Below are 20023 nucleotides of genomic sequence, written 5' to 3' on the forward strand. Positions count from 1 at the left end.
ATGAAATCTAGTTTGGGGGAGGTGAAAGTGAGGGAAAGACACAATGTGAGGAGGGACAGTGTCTTCTAAGAAAGGTGTAGAGCCAACACCCTCCTGTGCATAAGAAAGAAAATGCAGTCTAGAGTTTATGCCTCTATGCAATCAAAGAAAGAGTCATCAATCTTTGGAGTTCTGGATTTATGGAAAATAATAGAAAGTTTGTACCTTTTCAAGTGGAGACCTAATAATAAAGAAACCACAAATGTCCATTTTTAGAGCTTTTCTGTTTTAAAAAGGAAATGCCATATGAGTAGGTCACCTTATTAGGTGATTACTAAACCCAAGAGATTTGGCTTATGTTACAAATTACACAGAAAAGATGCCGGCAATGATCCAAGTACCCACACAACTTTCTTTTGTTTAAATAGGAATTTAATTAAACAGAAAAGTACATCTGGTTGTCAAAAGTTTCACAAGGGTAACAACTGTGCAAATAATTATGAAAAAGATCATCATTACTGAACAATTTCAACAAGGCCAGTAACCAACACTAGTGCAAAACTTCAATAGAGAGAGTCAGTCATTCATATTTTAAATTTATATAGCAGCTGAATAACCTCACTGGTCTAGTTCTGAGTGGGAAGTAAAGAAGGCAATAGGACAAGGGATAGTCCCATCCTTACACCAAGTCCTTGATAACACAACAATGTGCAAAACCCACAAATATATACAGATATGACATTGGTAAAAATACTGAAAAGTTCGGACAAAGAGGATTGACTATCATTCTGATGGACAGTTTGGTTTGTTTTCCAGTTAAGTCTTTCATGGGTCCTGCTAACATATCAATAAGGACAGAAGGTTATAGTTTACAAAGCATCTAAAGTCACTGTAAACTGGGAATAGCTACAGTCTTATAACTGACTGTGAAGTCCCTCTTGCATAAAGCCTCTGCTTTTCTCTGTCACTCTCTGCTAGCAGGTGACTTAACCGTAGAATCTGTTTTCTTCTCTGCAGGGGCATTGGCCCCTGCCTTCTTGGCAGGGATAGTGGGTGGCTGAACTTTGCCTTTCCCGATGACCGGTTTTCTCTGTTTCTGGTTATTGCTTTGAAGGGATTTTAACCCCAGCATTTCACAATATTTATTACATTGGTGCAGGGCTTTAAACTGGTCAATGAAGGTCATGGAACAGTTCCCTTTAAAACCTTTGTACCTGTAAGGAAGGAAAGAGAAATTTTTAAATAGAGTCCTTACCAGAAAAAGCTATTCTATCAGACTTGAAGGAGAGAAATTGATAGATAGAGGAGGAATATACAATCTATATGTAGAATAACCAGATTGTAGAGCTGGAGTGGGCAAAGATCTCAGAGGCCATCTCATTCAGGTTTCTTCTTTTACAAATAAGGGAGACAGAAATCCAGGATGGGAGTTCCACCATTTGTCACAAAGGCAGTAAACAAAAGAAGCAAGTTATTAGTAACTAAGTGAAGGACAAGAACATAGTGGTGAAAACAATGAATATAATGGAATTAAGGAAAAATAAAATTAGTTTTATGCAGTAAAGGTCTAATCAGCTTTGACATGATATTAAAAAGAATTTCAAATCTTTTAACACATTTTATAATATTGTATTTTGGATTTTTTCTTTTATTCATATATCTAGGGATAGACAATCTTGACAGAAACCTGGGTGAAATCTCAGTGGCATGTAAGTCTAATAACAAATACAAGGAATCTTCACCCTTTCTTTTTCTTCCTATCAGATTTACTTATGAAAGGGATAATATAATTCTATTTAGAGCTGGGCAGTAGCTCAAAGATCATGCTCTAACTAACATATAGCTAAGAAAACTGAAACATAAGGAAGTGAAATGATTGGTCTAAGGTCACAAAATTCCTTAGCAGCAGTAAAAGGATGGGAACTCAGGCCACCTCATGCATGATTTTTTTTTTTTTCACTCTGTCAAGTCAAAAACCATTTATAACAGGATCAGTAGCCTACCCAGGATTATGGCACAGAAATCCAATTTTTAAAAATTCTGAACTTAAACACCAAATAAAATGAGCATATTGACATGCAAAATAGAATAGATAATGAAGGTCATACAGGATAGCTTCACTTTCTTTTTAGGAATATAAGAAAATTGAATTTGTTTCTTTCAAGTTGGCTGACTGATCTGTTTCCTTGTATACTTCATTTTGTTCTTTTGTACATTTTATAGATAATTCACTTACCTTCTTGTCTTTTTTTCTATAATATTATTACTAAGCTCTCTTTCTCCCTCCACTAATTTTTTTAAAAAGAAATATAAATATGTAACATAAGCATACAAAACAAAGCAAAATATATTAGCAGGTTGGCATATCCTAAAATTATGTCCCATTTTGAGACCATTATCTCTCTCACAAAATGTATGGCACATTCATTTTTGGTCCACATCTTCTAACACATTCCTTGCTACAACAAATAGAGCTGTTGTAAATATCTGTATACATATTTTTTTTGGTTTTTTTTTTTTTTTTGGTTATTTCTTTGAGGTATCAGCTTAATAGTGGTGTTATTGTATAAAAAGAAATATAGTTTGATGACTTTTTGGATACCTTCCTAAATTATTTTTCCAGAAAGGCTGGATAAATTCACAGCCTCACACCAAAAATATATCCATCACTGTGTCTGTCTTTTGGTAGAATCTTCAATTATCATAATTTTCCTTCCTTGTTCTTTGTAAATCTGGTAGCTATGAGACAGAAACTTGGAGTTGTTCTAATTAGTATTTTTCTAGGTGGGGTTTTTTTGGTTGTTGTTGTTTTTATTTTTTAGTGTTGTAGAGCATTTTATATAGTTTTTTTTTTTTTTGACAACTTGAATTTCTTCCTATGAGAACAGCATATTTCTTTGACTATTTATCTTTTGGGAAATAGATTTTATTCCTATATATTAGAATCTTTTCCTTATATACTAGATCTTTATCAGAGAAGCTGCAAAAATAGTTTTCTTGCAAACTGTTTCTATACTAAAATTAGAATATGATATTTGTATAAATATTTAAATTTCATGTAATTAAAACTGTCCACTTTATTATCTCTGTCTCTATTGCTTTTTGTGTATGGATTCTTTCCCAAACCATTTCCTTCCCTGTTCCTCTAATTTGTTTATGTTGTGACCTTTTATGTATAAGTCATGTATCCATTTGGAGCTTATTTTGGTAGATTGTTTGAAATGTTGATATGAACCAATTTTTGGTGAGTAGGGTATAGCTAGAATCTTTGGGTTTATTGAACATATTGTTTACTTGATATCATCTCCTGAATGTTTTTCTATTTTTTAAGCAATACTAACTAGTTTTAATGAGTACTAATTTGTAGTAGAGTTATAGATATGATACTGCTAGGTCTCCTTTTATATACTATTTCTCTTGAGATTCTTGACCTTTATTTTTCCAGATGAATTTTGCTAAAAGTAAAAAAAAAAATCAAACCCTATAAGGTAATAATTTGGTAAATTTATTGGTATAGTACTGAATAAGTAAACTAATTTAAGTAACATTGTAATTTTTGTTAATATTCAGGGCCAATCATAAACAGTTAATATTTCTCCAATTATTTAAATTTCCTTTTATTTCTCTAAAGGGTATTTTATAATTGCATTCATGAAATATATAATATATATATATATATGTTAGAAGGTAAATCTAGTATTTTGTACAATTTGTAAATGTTTTTGAATGGATTTTCTTTTTCTAACTCTTACTGCTGAGTTTTGTTGGTAGTTGATAGAAAAGCTGATGATGTAACACAGAGATTATTTTGCCGTTCTCTTAGAGATTACTGTCCTCTATAATATCCAGACTGCTTTGGGAATGAAACCAAAGTAAAGAGTCTAAGATTTTAAAAAGGCACCTAAATATTGTCATGTTTGTTATCATGATGGGTGTCTTGGCAGATTCAGCAGATATAAGCCAAAACCAAGGCTTAGCAAAAGTCATATAACTTAGCAATAGTCATATTGACTGACACATTGAACTTTAGTATATTTACAAGTTAACATGAAAATAACTTTTATTTTATATTCTTATTCTGCTATTACTTGGCATCTTCAATCCTTGGCTAATACCTTAATATGCCATAGAAATTATTCCGTTCCTGTATGTCCAAAGGGCTATAAAACCATACATTCCCTTAGATCAAGCAGTGTTACTACTAGGTATGTATCTGAAAGAAATTGCAAAAGAGGGAAAAGGACCCACATGTGCAAAAATGTGGGTAACACCTCTTCTTGTAGTGGAAAGGAACTGGAAATTGAGTGGATGCCCATCATCTGGGGAATGCCTGAATAAGTTATGATGTATGCATTTAAGGGAATATTATTGTTCTAAAAGAAGTGATGATCAGGTTGATTTCAGAAAAGCCTGGAAGTGAAGTAAGCAGAATTAGGAGAACACTCTACACAGTGTCAGCAAAATTATGTGATAATCAAATGGGATGGACTTGGATCAATGTGGTGATTCAAGACAATTCCAATAGACTTGGGATGGAAAATGCCATCTGCATCCAGAGAGAGAATTATGAAGAATGAATGTGAATCTAAGCATTTTCACTTCTTTATTGTTGTTTGTTTGCTTTTTCTTTCCTCCCTTTTGGTCTGTCTTGAACAACATGACTGACAAATATGGAAATATGTTTTTAAAAATTGCATATATTTAATCTATATCAGATTTCTTGGTGTCTTGGGGGGATAAGGGAGAGAGGGAGAAAAATTTGGAACACAAAGTCTTACAAAAATGAATGTTGAAAACTATCTTTACATGTATTTGGAAAAATAAAATACTATTAAGATAAAAAAGTCTTCAGTTCCTAAACTATGAAAGTAGAATTGTGAGGTAAAGAGTTATGCATCACTGAGAATCTTTAAGCAGAGATTAGATATTCATTGTTTTCAATATTTGTGAAGGACTTTCAGAATACCAAAACTTGCTATTCACAATAGGAATAGCAATCAGTCTGAATTTCTTATCATTTAGGTGTGATAAATTGCCCAGTGTTCCAGGAGCAACTGAAGTCTACCTTTACTCTCTGAACTTGAATTGATAGTCATGGAAATCAAGGAAATGTAGCTGGACCTCAGAAAATTTGTGGGCAAATAACTAAAAGAGCAGTGTCTTTTTTGGAGAAGATCTTAAAATACATTCTCTGTGGTTCCTTGCAAACTAACCAGAGAACCACAAAATTTTAACCTTATATAGAAAGAGAAGTCCAGTGCTATCCTGGAACTGTAGATAGAGCCACATTAAGAATTCAAATTCTGACTCTTCTTTAGCATGTTTCATCAAAATTTTAGCTTTGTTTTGCAGCCATCTTCCAATTGTATTTGCTGACAAAAGAATGTGTTTTGTCACCTTATTGTTTTAGGTGAATATTTCAGATATGTCTACTATGATTAAAGAAGAAGCATTTCTCCAGTGGGGCATGGCTTTTTGATTTTTGCATATTAAATATGGAATGTCATAAGGTTCTAAGCACTTAAAAGATTCTGTGAAATTTCATAAAGTACACAATTATCACATAAGTTTAAATGTGGATGAAGTTTTTCTTTATGGATGCTTAGATTCAAAATGCCTTTTGATTGGTTAATATCTCCATGCCTTTGGTTATTATCTCCAAGGCACAATACATTCTAGAATGACATTCAGTATTAATAACAGTGTATATTAAGCTGTATTTCAAATACTCTTTTTGCAAATTTTGAATTGACAATTTCTTGTCAAATTTGATTAGCTCATTATTGCTTTTCCCTTATAATTCAGGGGAATGACCTTTATGAATCACACCACTTGTCTGGAGCTTCCTTTGCTGTTTTGAAAAATGAAGGAGTTGATACTACGGAGAGGACAGTATCAAATACAGTCTGTCAATTCCATCTAAAAACATAGGGGAGGGGAACCTAACCCTGACAAAAAAAAAGCCAAAAAAAACCCCATACAAACAAAAAACCCCGCAAAATGTTGAACTCAGTGGTCTTCTCTTATATCACTCATGATGTCATTGGTGCTCTTAGAAAACAAAGGACAAAACAACAATAATCCTGTGTGACTTGGATTCAAGTCTTAGTGTTATATACTATTTCCTGAATTTGGTCTAAAAAACATTTAAAAGAAAAAAAAAAAGCAACCACAATTGTATGTTTTTTTTTGTTTTTTTTTTTTTTTTTTTTTTTAAAGAAAAGCATTGCTCATGTGAAAGTGAACTGCAGGCTCCAAATGAATCAGCAACATAATGTGGTGTGATCTCTTTCTTCCAAGGTTCAAGGCATTTCTATTTCAGGAAGTAAGCTCTACTTATGGGTTAGAATGAAGTCCAGAATAGCAGGCTTTTTACTGCTTCCTCCACTTTTTGAACAATGAAATTCTCAGCAAGGCAGGTCCCCAGTTGGTCAGTGATTCTGTTTTTAGCAGAATGTCTGCTTCAGCAGATGCTTAAATAGCTGAATTCCCCCAGTATGACAGGGCAGCCAGAAAAACTCCTGCAATCTCAGTCTACATAAATAGAATAAAGATGTCCAAATTGAAAGAGGTGGTAAGTCAATGTACTCTCTCTGCTCATGTCAGACCACATCTGGAGTTCTGTGTGTACTTGGGGAGCTATAATTAGATAGAATGTGGAAAAGCTGGACTGTATCCAGGGAGGGCAACCAAAATGGATTAAAGACTCAGACCTGTGTGAGGATAAAGAAATAGAGGCTGCTTAATTTAAGGAAGAGAATACAGAATGGGGATACGATGATAGACCTTAAGCCTCTTGCCATACAGATAGCTCTCCCACTTTTCTTGTCTCTTGATGGAAGAATTAAGCCCAATAGGTAGGATATATATAGAAAGAAAGATTCTGAGTTAATGTAAGGGACAATTTCCCTAATAATTAGAGCTGCTCTAAATATGCATTGCTTTGGGGATGGAGTAAGTAGTGAATTCCCCTTCACTAGAAGTCTTTTATGTAGTTACTGCATGACTAATTGTGAGGGTTGTTATATAGGAGATTTGTGGTTTGGGCTGGGGCTGCATGAGCCCACTCTTCCAAACCCTACAACTCTATGATTCTGGATGTGTGATTCTGAGTATTTTCCTCAATAGGGATCATAACAACCTATTTTACAAGGCTGTGGAAATTAGATGTGAATGTATCCAAAGGGCTTTTTCACCCCTACATGCCATATGGTCCAATAACAATTTGTTACAGATGAGAAAACTGAGGCCTGGAAAGGTAAGAGGTGCTTGCCTAAAGCCATTATCCTTGTTTATTTGTTTTTTTTTTAATAATAACTTTTTATTTTCAAAATATATGCAAAGATACTTTTCAACATGTACCCTCTCAAAACCTTGTGTTCCAAATTTTCTCTTCCTTCCTTCCACCATCCTCTCCTTTAAATCACAAGTAATCCAATATATGATAAATATGTACAATTCTTCTATACATATTTCTACAATTATCATACTGCGTAAGAAAAATCAGACCAAAAAGGAAAGAAAATGAGAAAGAAAAGAAAAAGCAAGCAAACACAAAAGGTGAAAATACTATGTTGTGATCCATATTCAGTCCCTACAGTCTTCTCTGTATGCAGATGGCTTTCTCCATCACAAATATATTAAAATTGGCCTGAATCATCTTATAGTTGAAAAGAGCCATGTCCATTAGAATTGATTGTTGCATAATCTTGCTCTTGCCATGTACAATGTTCTCTTGGTTCTACTTACTTCACTTAGCATCAGTTCATGTAAGTCTCTCTAGGTCTCTCTGAAATCATCCTGCTGATTGTTTCTTACAGAACAATAATATTCCATAACATTCATGTACCATAACTTATTCAGCCATTTTCCAGCTGAGGGGCATCCACTCCATTTCCAAGTCATTATTCTTGTTACTGAAAGAAGCAGACTGAGAACTCAGTCCATCATTCTTCCCATTAGATAAGGAGGCCAATTTTTTCCTAAAATGCGATTGTGGGGAGGTGGATCCAAAATGGCAGAATAGAGGAAATCACCAAGTTTCCCCACAATCTAATCCAGATATCTTTAAATAATGACTCTAAATAAATTTTAGACCATCAAGACCATCAAAACCATAAAAAGACAGAATGGAATACTTTTTCAGCCAAAGGAAGCTTGGAAGTTCGGCAAGTGCTATCTGTTGCAATGGGTGGGTCTGGAACATGATTATAGTTTAGGCTGGGCCAGTACAGCCCAGGTCCCAAGAAACCAGGAGCTGGTAGTGAGGCCTTTGAATTGGCAGCAATGGTAGCGATCTCCAGACTTCTCAGGCCACAGAGGCCAAGGACAACTCAGCAAGAAAGGTTTGGCATACTAGGGTGTGAGGGGAGCCCCAGATCAGGACTGGGCTTTGGGAGCCACTGAATCAACAGCAAGGGCAGCAGCCCTGAGGTGGTGGTAATGACATGGCAAACAGAGACAGTGGTGATACGGCAGTGGCTTCTGGAGATCTCAGAACGCAAATGAGGGATGGGGCTGGAACAGATTGTCAAAGGGAGATTTTAGGGATCCCTCTGCTGGCATTATAGCAGGAACTCAGTTGTTTTGCCCACAGGCAGATCTGGGTAGCAATGCTGACAGTACATGTCCACAGCAGGATCTCTGAAAATAGCTGCATAAAACTCATGAAACTTGGGACATTACACCTTCCATTCTGGAAACAGAGCCCTACTTTAATAAAGTGTTACAAGCCAAGTAAATGGCTAGGGAAATGAGCAAACAACAGAAAAAGATTCTGACTATAGAAAGCTACTATGGTGACAAGGAAGGTTGAAATACATACTCAGAAGAAGATAAAAAACATCAAAGCTCCTATATCCAAAGTCTCAAAGAAAAATAAGACTTGGTTTTGGGTCATGGAAGAGTTCAAAAGGAATTCTGAAAATCAAGTATGAGATGTAGAGGAAATGACAGTGATGCAAGGAAGTATAAAATGGCCAAATGGGAAAGGTGGTACAAAAGTTCACTGAGGAAAATAATTATTTAAAAATTAGAATTGAGCAAATAGAAGCTAATGACTTTATGAGAAATCAAGCTACAATAAAGCAAAGCTAAAAGAATGGAAAAATAGAAAAAAAGTGTCAAATATTTCATTGAAAAAACAACTGACTGGAAAATAGATCCAGGAAAGATAATTAAAGATTATTGGCCTACCTTAAAGCCATGATCAAAAAAAAAAAAAAAAAAAAAAGAAAGAAAGAAAGAAAAAAAGCCTGAACATCATCTTTCAAGAAATTATCAAGGAAAACTGTCCTGGTATTATAGAACCAGAAGGTAAAATAGAAATTGAAAAGATACATTGCTCACCTTCTAAAAGATGCTAAAATGAAAACTCACAGCAATAGTGAGGTCAGGGAGAATTCCTAGATCAAGGAGAAAATATTGCAAGCATCAAGAAAGAATTGAAGTATAATAGAATCACAATCAGGATAACACAAGATTTAGCAGCTTCTATATTAAAGGATTTGAGGCCTTGGAATATGATACCCTGGAGAGCAATGGAATTAGGATTACAACCAAGAATTATCTATCCATCAAAACTGAGGATAATACTTCAGGGGAAATGGTGGTCATTCAGTAAAATAAGGGACTTTCAAGTATTCATGATGAAAAGATCAGAGCAGAATAGAAAATTTGATTTTCAAATACGGTTCTCAGGAGAAACATAAAGAGGTATTCAGGAAAATATGGGACTTAACAAGATTTATCATTTTACATGAGAAGATATTTGTAACTCACAAGAACTTTTCATCATGGCAGGTAGAAGGAATACATACAGACAGAGGGATCAGGTGTGAGTTGAATATGAAGGGATAGTAATTAAAACCAAGGGGTGAGAGGGGAATGTACTGGGAGAAAGAGAAAGGGAGAGGTGGAAAGCTGTAAATTATTTGCCATAAAAGAGGGAAGAAAAAACTTTTATAATGGAGGGGAAGAGGAGGATGAGAGAGAGAGAGTGAGCAGAATTTGCTCAAAGAGGAAATATCATACATACTACACCTCAGTATGGGTATAGAAATCTATCTTTCTCTGCAGGAAAGTAGGAGAGGGGAGGAGATTAGAAGGGAGGAAAAATGATGTAAGAGCACATTTGAGTGAGAGGCTGGTCAGAAGAAGACACTTTTGAGGAGGAACTTACTTTGTGTAAGGAAAGAGAATAGAATAAATGGGAATATACAAATAGCAATAGCAAATATGAAAAGAATTTCGAAACTAAAATGCACTGGCTCTAGCTATGAATATGTTAATGAACACTTAAGTCCATATAGGTTTTTTTCTGTATAATTTGTTCACCTTTTGCCTGAACTTTTGCAGTAGCTTACTTAATTGGTCTCCTTATCTCTGATCCTTCTCTTCCATACAGAATATCTAAAGGGATATTTCTAAAGCACAGATCTCTCCATGTCCTTTCTCTGTTCAATAAACTCTAGTGGTTCCCTCTTATTTCTTACTTCAAACACTTGGGATTTAAATCCTCTCATAACCTGAGGCCAACCTAACTTCATTTTATTATATCATGCTCTCTGTTAAACTGGTCAACTTACTATTCCTCACATATGATCTTTTCTTCCATCTCTGTGTATGTGAATAGGTCATTTTTTTCCATCCTTACAAAGGTCTTTCTCATCACCTCAGTTCCTTAGTTTCCTTCAAAGTTCAAATTAAACACTCCCACAAATATTCTTTCTTTATCCCTGAGATGCTAGTACCCCTTGTCCAATGGCTTGTGGTTATACAATGTATAGTCTGTATATGTGTATATATGTACATGTTGACTTCTCCATTGCCCTGGACCAGGGGTATTTTGAGAATAACTTTATCTTTAACAAGATAACTTTTTGTTAAAGTGCTATATAAACATCAGTTGCTACCATTACTAAGCATTTATTCTGGTGACTTTTTTTTTTTTTATTCATCTGAATTAATAATATCTCTGATAGATTCCCAGCTCCCCAGGGCAGTAGCTACAGCTGTCTAAGTGTGGTAAGGCACTTAATACAGTCTCACATACAGGCAAAAAACAATTTTTAGGCTTGGGAGGAATGACAGTGAGCCAAAGCATCTGGCTACTTTCATTTCATAGCTAAACTGACTAAAGAACTCTAGCTAAATTAAATTTATTTCTGGGAGACAGAAAGATCAAACAATCCCAGAAAGGATAGGGTCTGGAGACTGCTTTCTTCACCATGCAATCTGAGCTGGGCTTTAGACAATTATGGGCATGACAAGTTTCTTTCAGCTCTGAAGCTGAAGCACCAAGGCATATCATCATCTTGATATGTTTATTATAATTTTTCCTCTCCCTACCTCTCCTTCTCCACACCCTATGTACCTCAGGCCAACAAATACGTTTTCTCCTCTGGGAGGCTGCATTCCATTGTCTTATAAAAGATATTGCATATGTTCCAGAAACCACGCTCATTCGTTGAAGAAAAAGTCAACAGAATGGAGGGCGATGAATCTGGCGGAACAAAAGATCCAGCTGTCTCCTCACTTCATTTTTACATCTGTATCTTCTTTTGAGGGGACCAGAAAGGGAAGTTGAAATGTCAGCATGTCCATTTCTCTACTGTGCTCCAGGACTCCCTGGCAGGATGTGAAGCCTCTTGGGGCCTCCTGTGTTTGTCAGAACCATGATGGAAAGCATAATCCCATTCTCTACTGAGGAAAGGTCTTTGATGGATAACACAGATTCCATTGCTTCTTACTTATACTCCAAATGTAACGCACACAGGCTAGTACCGATGTTTATACACATACAAATAGCGACAAGGGAAGAAACAGTCATGCTCATCCATGCTGTGAATGTCTTAGGGCTGCTAAACACACAGACAGCCATGGGAATGACCACTGGGAAAAATAACAATAATAATTCACCATATTATAGTTCCCCTGAGACAATGCTGATGGATCCCTGCAGGGGATGGGTAATGGGTTCCTGAGGAGTATGTATTTTTGTTCTTGTAAAAACAGAAGAATATCCTTGTGACTGATTCTAGGTCTGTCATCTGAGGATCAGTGTATATATGTGTGATGCATGCATCAACGGATATGTACATGTACACATATATACACATACATATATGTATCTACACACACACAGACACTTAAAAGGAAATAAAAGGTATAATGCATTCCAAATTTAGTTTTGTTCAGGTTAGATAGCAATACTTAGTGAATTCCTTCTGTCTGGATATTATTTACCCAATCCTTAATAATACAGACTAATACCTTAACTATACTTCTCTTTATTTATTTATTTATTTATTTATTTATTTATTTATTTATTTATTTATTATTTAGTTGTAAATGGAGCTGCCATTAGCCCAGGCAATCCTGTTATTTATCCTTAACTGACATAATAGTCAAGGAGTAGAAAGGATTGAGGCCAGTCATTTCATCTATCTCATGAGGATCTCAGTTTCTGTAGCTGTAAAAGGAGATGCTTGAACTGGTGATGCTATGCACATATTCTAGTCACTTTACCATAGTAGCTATTCCAAATATTTGCTTTCCCGCTCAATCAGATTCATATCCATACTATCCATACCTCTTCCTCTTCAGGAAATAATCTCATCTCATATTTCAGTGAGAAAACAGGACATTTGCCATGGTCTTCTTGTCTCTTACTTTACATCCAAACTCCTTCACACCATCCCTCATTTTCTCTTCCTTTGGTCTATTTCAAATAAAGAAGCAGCCCTTCTCTCTTCCAAAAGCAACTCTTTGGTTCATCTTACCTCCTTCCATCTACTTTGACATATTGTCCCATAATCATCCCTTTTGTAAAATTCTCCCTCTCTACTGGCTCCTTCCCTATAAACAGGCCAAGTTTCCCTCATCCTTTAAAATAAAAGGCTTTCACTTCATCCTAGTAACCCTTTATTTTCCTGTAATCATTCTCTTTCACAACCAAACACTAGAAAAAGCTGCTTATACTTTTTTGTTTGTTTGTTTTCTCCACATCTTCCACCAGCCTCTTGAAATGTGACTTCTAGTCTCATCATTTAATTGAAGTTACTCTCTCCAAGGGCTGTTAGGTGCTACAGTTAACTAGAACATTAGTTCTGAAGTCAGGAAGACTTATCTATCTTTCTGAGTTCAAATCTGGCCTCAAATACTTCGTAGCTGTGTTTCTCTGTACATGTCACCTCATCTGTAAAACAAGCTAAAGAAAGAAATGGCAAGCCATTCCAGTATCTTTGCCAAGAAAACCCCTAATGAAGTCATAAAGAGTTGGACATGACTCAACAACTCGCTCCAAAATTCTTTGTGATCATTATTTTCACCTTTGGGGGATATTTTTTCCTTTTTGTTCTGTTTCTTCTTTCACAATATAACTAACATGGAATGACTGTATATGTACAATCTATATCAAACTGCTTACCAATTTAGGGAGGAAGAAGAGGAGGAAGAAAGAAAAGAGAAAATTTGGAACTCAAAATTTTACTGAAAAAAATGAATATTAAATTTGTCTTTACATGTAATTGGAAAAAATAAGATAATTAAAGTGAAAATTATTTGTAAAACATTCTTTATTACCAAGTCTAATTGACTTTTTCTCAGTCTTCCACTTTCTTGGTCCCTTTGCAAATTGACATTATTGGCTGCATTCTCCTGCAAAATATTTTCTAATTCTTGCCTGGTTCTCATCCTACCTGGCTGTTCCTTAGTTTCCATTACTTGATCATAATTTATGTCTTGCTCACTTTGTGTGGATCTATCCTAAGATCCTTTTTTCTTGTCTTTCTACAACCTTTCTTGATGATTCCATAAGTCTCCGTGAATTCAACAATCATCTCTATGAAAACAACTCCTAGATCTGTTTATCCAATACAAGTCTTTCCTAAATAGCTAGGTGGCTCAGTAGATAAAGCACTAAATCTGGAATCAGGAAGAGCTGAATTTAAATCCTACCTTGGACACTCTTTAACTGTGTAACTCTGGGAAAGTTGCTTATACTCTCTGCCTCAGGGTCTTCATCTGTAAAATGACAATGGAAATAGCATTTACTTTCCAAAAAAGCTGTGAGAATAAAATGACATGATATTTATAAAGGGCTTTGCAAACTTTAAAGGATTCTATAAATATTAGCTGTTATTATTAGTTAACTGTTATCCTGAACTCTTTTCATATGTCATCAGTTGCCTTTTGGGTATTTCTAACCAGATCTCAAGCTCAGAATGTCAGAAGCAAAACTTATTATATTTTCTCTTACATCTCTTCCTAAATTCCTTATTTTTGTCAATGACTTTCTCTTTCTCCCAGTCATTCTGGTTCACATCAGAAGAGTAATCCTCAGCTCTTTATTCCTTCTTACCTCACATAACTAACCAGTTGACAAATCTTGTAACTTTTACTTCCACAACATCTGCAGCATTGCTCCCCTTCTGTCCACTCACACAAGTGTTACTCAGGTCCAGGCTTTCATAACTTCTCTGCTGGACTACTATAATAACCTTTTGATTTATCTTTTGGCCTCATCTCTTTTCCTTTTTGATTCACATTCTATACAGTACTTTAGGTAATACTCCTAAAACATGGTTCTAGCCATGAGACTCCACTGTCTCAGTCTTCCTGTTATCTCTAGGAAAAAATAGCATTTGATTGTTATTCAGTGCTCTTCATATTTTAACTCCTGGTTCATTACATTTTACTCTCCTTCCTACACTTCAGCCAGATTTGCTTGTCCATCTCTCATGTCCATGCTTTTGCAAAAGCTTTCACTCCTGCCTAGAATACATCTTCTCCTCCCTTCATAGAATAGCCAGCTCCATTCAAAGTGCAACTCAGATACCACCTCTTTCACACAAAAGGCCTCTACTGGTATTTCCAAGGGTTAATATCCCCATTGCTTTATTAACTATCTATTTTACATTTCTTCTTAAGTACATAAGTTGTTTCTTCCCATTAGAATGAAAGTTCTTTGAAGTCAGAAACTGGTTTTTCCCTTTAACTTTTTATCCTTAGAAGTTGGTACATATTAGGTCTAAGCACAGTTCATGCTTGTTGATCAATTGATTCATGAGCATTCCTCTTTGACCTTCTCTTCAGGTAATCTCTATTCTCCAGCTTTCCCCGCAGTAATCCTACAAAGTAGGTAGTATAAGTATTAGTATGCTCATTTTACAGAGAAGAGATTTGAAACAGCAAGGTTAAGTTTCCTGCTCAACCATTCCCCAATTGATAAATCATCAAAATATATGAACTATGCCCAAAAGAATATAAAATTATGAATATACTTTGACCTAACAATAGCACTACTAGGCATGAATCTCAAAAGAGAATAAAAAAAGGAAAAGGACCTGTATATTCAAAAATATTTATAGAAGTTCTTTTTTTCAGGACAAAGATTTGGACATTGAGGGGAGGCCCATCAATTGGGGAATGGTTGAAAAACATTGATATGTGGTTATGAAACAATTATATTGTTCTTTGGGAAATGATGAGCAGATGCTTTAAGAAAAACCTGAAAAGTTTTCCATGAGCTCAAGCAAAGTGAAATGTACTGTGTACAAAGTAATAGCAATGTTGTGGGATGATCAACAATGAATGATTTTGCTTTTCTCAGCAGTACAAAGAATCAAGACTACTCTGAATAACTTATGGCGAAAAATACTATCCATACCCAGAGAAAGAATTGTGTCTGAATACAGATTGAAGCATATTCTTTGTTCTTCTTGAAGATTTTTTTTTTGGGATTGGGGTTTTTTCACAACATAACTTTTATGGAAATGTTTTATATAGCTTCACATATAGAAGAACCCCTTGTGCTGGATGGTCTGGCTGGCATCTTGCCTTCCCATCATTGTTATGACAAATCATTACAATGAGCTCATGTAAGTCTTACGATCCTCAAGAACTAATTATAACCTCTATAGTTTTGATTATCATAGAGAAGCTATAATTTCAAATTCTGAGAATCTTTTTCCTTGTATCTGAGGGGAAAGACAATATTTCCCATGAAGTTCTGGTCCTCAAGATGGATCAGATTGACTTGCCCATGACGTAATAAATTTTGAAATTGTGTAACTTTACAGGGTCTGTATCAGCAAGATAGTAGAGACTTCTAGAGAGAAGAAAAAGTGAGCCATATGGAATTTTTTTTTTTTTAAATGGCAGTGCTTGGGGAATAAGGGACAGCAGCAATGAAACTTGACTTTTGGCTGACAAGGGTAAGATGAGTTGAGTGGAGCACTTCCTACTGTTACTAGGTTGGTGGAAAGTAGCAAATATTCTGAGCAGGAAATCAAATGTTGACCAAGTGTCACAGAAATGAATTTTCCCAACTTTCAGCCCAGAGAGAAACATCTTTCATGCTTTCACCACACTCTGAACATGAGTCTCACAGGAAACTATCCTGAGATCAGAATCTAATTCCCAGAGTGAGTGCTGAGAGTAGTGTTCTTCCTATTCTTTTTAAAAATTATTTTAGTCTTGATGAAATGCTTTAGTTTGAAGTTCCTCATTTGTTATGCTAGCTTCATAAAAACTGAATTTTAGAAGATTTTGGACTTCTTCAGTTAAGCTGGAATAGAAACTCAAAACAAATAAAATGCACTTATCCAAATACCATATCTGGAGTTGAGTACCATACAGACTGCTTTATGTGTGTTTATATACCTTCCTTTGGTTCATTCTATTAAGCTTGATCTCAAAAGGGTGTTTCCTGTTTGTATGTTTCTATGAGAACAAAGGAACAAAGGATCAGATTTTCTTGGACAGGGTACCAAAGATGGATTGTGGCCCTCAGACTGAGCTAATTTAACTTGTGTCTCTGTGTGTATCTCTAAAATTTCCTTCGTTTCTACTTTTGTGGAATTGCATTTGTTAACCTCATATCTTCTAGTTACCCCCTGCCTTCTGCCTGGATTCTCCTCTGATACATTGTTTTCTTATACCAAGAGCATAAAGTATCTCCTGAGAGAAAAAGCAAGAGATTTCTTGTTTGGCTATTAAAATTCAAATAATTCTCTATAGTATTATTTCCTCTCCCTATTTCTGAGGGAAGGGGGCAGCTAGGTAGCAAGAGCTACAAAAGGAAATTGCAAACCACTCCAGTATCTTTGCCAAGAAAACCCTAAATGGGGTCATGAAGAGGTGGACATGACTGAAACAAGTGAACAATAATAGATTCTTATGGCTATTTCTGTGTCTTTGATTATACAACCAATGGACAAGATGAGATCTCCAAGCTCTGTGAACCATCATGCATAATCTACAGCATGATCCATGGCCTGCTTTAGAGTTGGAGGGAGCCAAAAAAAGAGGGGAGCTATTTATTAGCTCTTTTCCCAGTGGCTTAATTTCCAGTAATTCCTTTATTGTTTTTTCCTGTTCAGTGTCTCACAAACTGAGAACTCAAAGGAATCTTGGAGCTTATCCACTCCAACTCCCACCTTTTATAGGTGAGACCAAAAAAGGAGAAGTGGCTTAGCCATTGTCATAATAATAGAGGAAGAGCCAACAGTGAAAGCTCAAGGATTTAAATTCTAAATATTCTACCACCACATTGCTAATCAAAGTAAAGTGCTATATATTTGAAATCTTCCTAGATATCTCAGTGACATTGAAACCACACTCACTGAATTTTTAGTCTAGTCTGGTCTGTCTCTGGATCTTTCTCTTCCTCTCTCTGTCTTTGACTCCATCTCTCTGTTTTTGGCCTTCCCTCTCCTATAGGTAGAAGTACAGGGACAATTCACAGGTTTAATTTGGTTTTGATTAGCATGGGGGTTTGATCTACTCCATTTCCAAACTGGGTAAATTTATGCTTCCTTAGGCAACCTGGAACTCCCTGCCCCAAGGGATTCACCGGATTAATGCTGAATAATGCAAGGTGCCAGATCACTTTAGCCCACTGTACCTCAGAACTCCTGAGCTCAAAAGATCCACCAGCCTTAATCCCTTAGGAGATAGGATAACAGGCATATTCTACCATGGCTCTAACCTCGTTGTTTTGCTTCTATGGTTAAATCCAGGTCTCATCCAATCTCATTCAACTGGGTCTTCAATATTGTGCAATAATCCTTTTATTCATTTCTTAGGCACTCTCCCTGACCAGTAGTCACCCAACCTTTTTATGAAGTCTCTGGTAGGCTAAAAGGGAACCCCCATTACCTCCTGAGACAGTCCATTACACTTCTGGATAACGCTGATGAGAAAGTCCTCACAAAGTCTATCCCAAACTTTCTCCTCTCTTTTCAAGTCCTCAGCTCCACCCAACCCTCTCTCACCCAACCTCCTACTTTATAGAGAAGAGAATACTAACACTTTAACTCCCACTTCTCATCCTATGCCCCTTAGCCTTTCTCTGTGTCTTTTTGTGAATTTCTCCTCTTTTTTTTCTCCATTATTCAAGAATGAGGCAGATCCTCTTCCTTATCTATCTGCTCTTGATCCCATCCCATCATCTTTCTTACTGAACTTTGCTTCAATAATCAGCTCAACTTGATCCATCACTTTCAAATCTCTCTTTATGAGATCATAGTTTTACAGATGGAGGACCTCAGAGTACATCTTGTCCAAATCCCTCATTTCACATAAAAGGAAACAAAAGTTTTGTCCAGAAAAAAGGATTTGTCCAGAATCAGAAAAGTGGCAAATGGTAAATAAAGATGGGATTTGAATTCCTATCTCACATTCCAACTCTAGTGCTTTCCCCATAGGCCTTCCTCATTCCTCTTTCAGTTTCCTTCCCTCTGCCTATGAACTTGCTAAAGTCTCTACTAAAAACAACTTCCCTGCCTCCAAGAAAAGAATCCAACTTATTCTCCCTTTAAGATATCCTCTGAGACTTACATGAACTGATGCTAAGCAAAATGAGCAGAACCAGGAGATCATTATACACTTCAACAATACTACATGATGATCAATTCTGATGGATATGGCCCTCTTCAAAATGAGATGATCCAAACCAGTTCCAATTGTTCAGTAATGAAGAAAACCAGCTACACCCAGAGAGAGAATTATGGGAAGTGAGTGTGGACCACAACATAGCATTTCCACTCTTTCTGTTATTGTTTGCTTGCTTTTTTGTTTTCCCTCTTAGGTTTTTTTACTTTCTTTCTTGATATGATCTTTCTTGAGCAGCAAGATAACTATGAATATGTATACATATATTGTATTTAACATATACTTTAACATATTTAATATGTATTGACTACTTGCCACCTAGGGGAGGGGGTGAGGGGAAGGAGGGGAAAAGTTGGAACAGAAGTTTTTGCAGGGGTCCATGTTGAAAAACTACCCATGAATACGTTTTATAAATAAAAAGTTTTAATAAAAAAAAAAAAAAAAAGATATCCTCCGACTCTCCTCTTCTTCACCAGCAAGCTCCTAGGATGACTAGGCTGCATTTTCTGCTTCTACTCCCTCTACCCTTGACTCGGATAATTAAATCCATGAACATGTGCTCCTCTTTTTGCACTGAAGTCTTTTTTACCACTTTACTGAAACTGCTCTTAGCAGTTACCATTGCCCTCTTAATCAACAAGTCCAAAGTCTAATCAGCCTTCATCCTCCTTGAGCATACTGTATTGACTTCCTTACCCCCCCCCCCAAAGGAGTTGAGAGTTGGGCTGTTCTGCTAATTAGGGAACAAATGTCCAAGAGAAAGAGTAGAAGAAATAGGATATGATATAGGTAAAACCTATGACAGCTGTGCCAACAAAGTCAAGATCATGATCATTGAGGATCCATATCAAAGGGAGCTGAACTTAGAGATTAGAAGACCTGACTTCAAATTTAGCCTTAGATGATTAATAGCTATGTGACCTTAGGTAAGGTATTTGCCTTCAGCTTCATTTTCCTCATCTATGAAATGGGGATAATAATTTCACCTATCTCACAACTTTCTTGGAAAGACCAAATGAGAAAATATATTAAGTGTTTTACATATCTTAAAGCTCTATTATTATTGTGAAAGATCTTCATTAAAAATGGTCCCAAATTTAGAGAGTTGAAAAAGCAAGAAAAAATACACTCTATAAGGTTTCCTAGA

General features: G+C 35.8%; 1 protein-coding gene across 1 annotated transcript in view; it reads right to left on the reverse strand.

The window, feature by feature from the left end:
• Nucleotides 1-389: 389 nt before the first annotated feature.
• Nucleotides 390-20023, reverse strand: part of ALPK2 (alpha kinase 2) — a 152290-nt gene continuing 132656 nt past the window's right edge. Inside the window, exon 12 of the mRNA XM_074279450.1 lies at nucleotides 390-1193. Coding sequence (XP_074135551.1) covers nucleotides 944-1193 — 250 coding nt within the window. The 3' untranslated portion in view covers nucleotides 390-943. The remainder of the gene's footprint in view (nucleotides 1194-20023) is intronic.

Source organism: Sminthopsis crassicaudata, chromosome 1, assembly GCF_048593235.1.
Source record: "Sminthopsis crassicaudata isolate SCR6 chromosome 1, ASM4859323v1, whole genome shotgun sequence".
NCBI lineage: Eukaryota > Metazoa > Chordata > Mammalia > Dasyuromorphia > Dasyuridae > Sminthopsis > Sminthopsis crassicaudata.